The sequence below is a fragment of the Salvelinus sp. IW2-2015 genome, unplaced genomic scaffold (assembly GCF_002910315.2).
Source record: "Salvelinus sp. IW2-2015 unplaced genomic scaffold, ASM291031v2 Un_scaffold5807, whole genome shotgun sequence".
Lineage (NCBI taxonomy): Eukaryota > Metazoa > Chordata > Actinopteri > Salmoniformes > Salmonidae > Salvelinus > Salvelinus sp. IW2-2015.
In genome coordinates, this window is record NW_019947072.1 from 32,839 (window position 1) to 36,615 (window position 3,777).

The 3,777-nt window shown below is 49.2% G+C and overlaps 1 protein-coding gene across 1 annotated transcript; it reads left to right on the top strand.

Annotated features, from left to right (window-relative positions):
* Positions 1 to 227: 227 nt before the first annotated feature.
* LOC112078531 (neurobeachin-like protein 2) lies at positions 228 to 3,568 on the top strand. The gene is made up of 5 exons (XM_024144741.1): positions 228 to 355; positions 504 to 621; positions 921 to 1,018; positions 3,120 to 3,234; positions 3,478 to 3,568. Exons 1-4 carry the CDS (start codon positions 269 to 271, stop codon positions 3,159 to 3,161), a joined length of 345 nt encoding a protein of 114 aa, XP_024000509.1. The 5' UTR covers positions 228 to 268; the 3' UTR covers positions 3,162 to 3,234; positions 3,478 to 3,568.
* The last annotated feature ends 209 nt before the right edge of the window (positions 3,569 to 3,777 follow it).

The window sequence follows — 3,777 nt, forward strand, 5'->3', positions numbered from 1 at the left end:
AGTGCACTCTGGGAACTGTCAAACCACAGTGCTCTATAATCTGAGTAGATTTCCAGAGTGTATTTCTGAAAGCATCCTAAGTGGAATYCAACGATGTTAAGTTCATCCCTATTCACAAGTCATTCCTATCAACACAACAGAAATATATCATAGTGTTTCATAGAGCCTCATAACCTACCAAATGTTGGATACTCTGTTTACGTAGCTGAGGAAGGTTTGACTGTGTCTGTGTGTGTTTACTGCAGGGTTTGACCTGGGCAGTCTGCAGATGACCCACAACGATGTGGCTGATGTTCTGTTGCCACAATGGGCCTCGTCTAGAGAAGACTTCATCAGGAAACACAGGAAAGCTCTGGTGAGGCCTTCCGCCTGGAAAAAATAATCTATAGGAAACGCTGGTGCAACCCCCACAGCCATGCTACACTCTCTGATTGGACACATCTTAATCAAGTAATCAAATACATTTCCTTTTACAAATGCATTTTCCCCTCAATATGGTGTAGGAYTGTGAACACGTGTCCTCTCACCTCCATGAGTGGATTGATCTGATCTTTGGCTGCAAGCAGAGAGGGGAGGAGGCGGTGGAGGCTCTCAATGTCTTCTACTACTGCACCTATGAAGGTAAGGAGAGAGAAGGGCTGAGTCCCAAATMACACCCTATTRTCTATATAGGRCACTACTTTTGACCAAAGCCCTATGGCTCCTAGTCTAAAGTAGTGCACTATATAGGGAAACGGGTACAATTTGAGACTCACAACTTCTCCCAATGTGATCTGAGGAATAGGAGTGGGTGAGAGAGCTCTTCCCTCCGTCCTCACTCAGACAACACAATGTGTACTAGGTACATTTCCATATCAGAGTTGCATAATAGACTTCTATTCTGGTCTGTTCTATTTATTCTATTCTGTTATTTTGTGTAGGTGCGGTGGATCTGGACGCCATAGCCAATGAGACGGAGCGCAAGGCCCTGGAGGGCATCATCAGTAACTTTGGACAGACTCCCTGTCAACTACTCAAGGTGTGTGTGTGTGTGTGTGTGTGTGTGTGTGTGTGTGTGTGTGTGTGTGTGTGTCTGGTGTGTGGTGTGTGTTGTGTGTGTGTGTGTGTGTGTGTGTGTGTGTGTGTGTGTGTGTGTGTTGTGTGTGTGTGTGTGTGTGTGTGTGTCTCTCAAGGTCTGACCCCTGTCACATTACATTTACAGTCCTGCTTGATTTGTTTAAACACTCCCTCAATTTATAGTCTCACTCCATAAACCAGAGGGAATGTTTGTATTGAGTCTGGAGAGTAGAGTGTTTACGACTCCTGCTGTGGTGTGTGTGTGTGTGTTTTTGACTGAATGACACTGTTTATCAGTCTGTGAATCTGACTGTCTGTAGCTCCTGTCTGGGTGTCTGTCTGTAGTTAGCTGTCTGTCGTGTCTGTCTGTAGCTTCCTGTCTGGGTGTCTGTAGCTAGCTGCTGGGTGTCTGTAGCTAGCTGTCTGGGTGTCTGTCTGTAGCTAGCTGTCTGGGTGTCTGTCTGTAGCTAGCTGTCTGGGTGTCTGTCTGTAGCTAGCTGTTCTGGTGTCTGTCTGTAGCTAGCTGTCTGGGTGTCTGTCTGTAGCTAGCTGTCTGGGTGTCTGCTGTAGCTAGCTGTCTGGGTGTCTGTCTGTAGCTAGCTGTCTGGTGTCTGCTAGCTAGCTGTCTGCGGTGTCTGTCTGTAGCTAGCTGTCTGGGTGTCTGTCTGTAGCTTGCTTCTTGGTGTCTGTCTGTAGCTTGCTGTCTGGGTGTCTTCTGTAGCTAGCTGTCTGGTGTCTGTCTTTAGCTAGCTGTCTGGGTTCTGTCTGTAGCTAGCTGTCTGGGTGTCTGTCTGTAGCTAGCTGTCTGGGTGTCTGTCTGTAGCTAGCTGTCTGGGTCTGTCTGTAGCTAGCTGTCTGGGTGTCTGTCTGTAGCTAGCTGTCTGGGTGTCTGTCTGTAGCTAGCTGTCTGGGTGTCTTCTGTGTCTGAGTGTCTGTAGCTAGCTGTCTGGTGTCTGAGCTAGCTTCTGGGTGTCTGTAGCTAGCTGTCTGGGGTGTGTGTAGCTTGCTGTCTGGGTGTCTGTCTGTAGCTAGCTGTCTGGGTGTCTGTCTTTAGCTAGCTGTCTGGGTGTCGTCTGTAGCTAGCTGTCTGGTGCTGTCTTTAGCTAGCTGTCTGGGTGTCTGTCTTTAGCAGCTGTCTGTGTCTGTCTGTAGCTAGCTGTCTGTGTGTGTGAGCTAGCTGTCTGGTGTCTGCAGCTAGCTATCTGGTGTCTGTAGCTAGCTGTCTGGGTGTCTGTAGCTAGCTGTCGGTGTCTGTAGCTAGCTGTCTGGGTGTCTGTAGCTAGCTGTCGGTGTCTGTAGCTAGCTGTTCGGTGTCTGCTAGCTAGCTGTCTGGGTGTCTGTAGCTAGCTGTCTGGGTTGTCTGGTCTGTAGCTAGCTGTCTGGGTGTCTGTCTGTAGCTAGCTGTCTGGTGTCTGTCTGTAGCTAGCTGTCTGGTGTCTGTGAGCTAGCTGTCTGGGTTCTGTAGCTAGCTGTCTGGGTTTGTAGCTAGCTGTCTGGGTTTGTAGCTAGCTGTTCTGTGTCTAGCTAGCTGTCTGGGTGTCTGTAGCTGCTGTCTGGGTGTCGCAGCTAGCTGTCTGGGTGTCTGCAGCTAGCTGTCTGTGTCGAGCTAGCTGTCTGGGTGTCTGAGCTAGCTGTCTGGGTGTCTGAGCAGCTGTCTGTTGTCTGTAGCTGTGTCTGTAGCTAGCTGTCTGGGTCTGTAGCTGGGTGTCTGTAGCTAGCTGTCTGGTGTCTGGTGATGCTGTCTGGGTGTCTGTACTAGCTGTCTGGTGTCTGTAGCTAGCTGTCTGGGTGTCTGTAGCTAGCTGTCTGGTGTCTGTAGCTAGCTGTCTGTAGCTAGGTGTCTGTAGCTAGCTGTCTGGGTGTCTGTAGCTAGGTGTCTGTAGCTAGCTGTCTGGTGTCTGTAGCTAGCTGTCTGGGTGTCTGTAGCTAGGTGTCTGTAGCTAGCTGTCTGGGTGTCTGTAGCTAGGTGTCTGGTGTCTGTGCTAGGTGTCGTAGAGTGTCTGTAGCTAGTACCTCAGTGGGACATTGACTGACCCAGTGTGCTCTTTCTTCCTTTTTGTTAGGAGCCACACCCTCCTCGTATGTCATCAAGAGAATGCCTCTAGGAGGCAGGCCCGCATGGACACTCTACCCCCCAACCTGTTTGAACAGCTTGACAAACTACGCCCTTTTAAGGAGGTAAAGAGAGGAATCATTCTCCTATATTTCATCAGAATCATAAAGTTTCTCTAGTAGTCTATATCATAGCCCCTACATTTAAAATTACAATAACCACTTCAGTATTCAAATGTTATTTTTGTGTGTGTGTGTGTGGTGTGTGTGTGTGTGTGTGTGTGTGTGTGTGTGTGTGTGTGTGTGTGTGTGTGTGTGTGTGTGTGTGTGTGTGTGTGTGTGTGGTGTGGTGTGTGTGTGTGCTCCTAGGTGGTGTGTGATGGGCGACCTCTGGTCCAGGCGGTGGTTCCCAGGAACCAGAACCGCTCCTTTATCATCCAGGGCTCTGACGTACTGGTGAGAACACAATCTCACTCACTCACACACAGGCAGCAGGTAGCCTAGCGGTTGGAGTGTTGGGCCAGTAACTGAAAGGTCACTAGTTTGAATCCCCGAGCCGTCAATCTGTCGATGTCCAGTGTGTCTTAGAGCCATTTAAGGGAGAGAGACAGACATCTTACCAGCCCACCACCAATATCAAAATCAGAGGCCATAAGAACTAGAGCAATT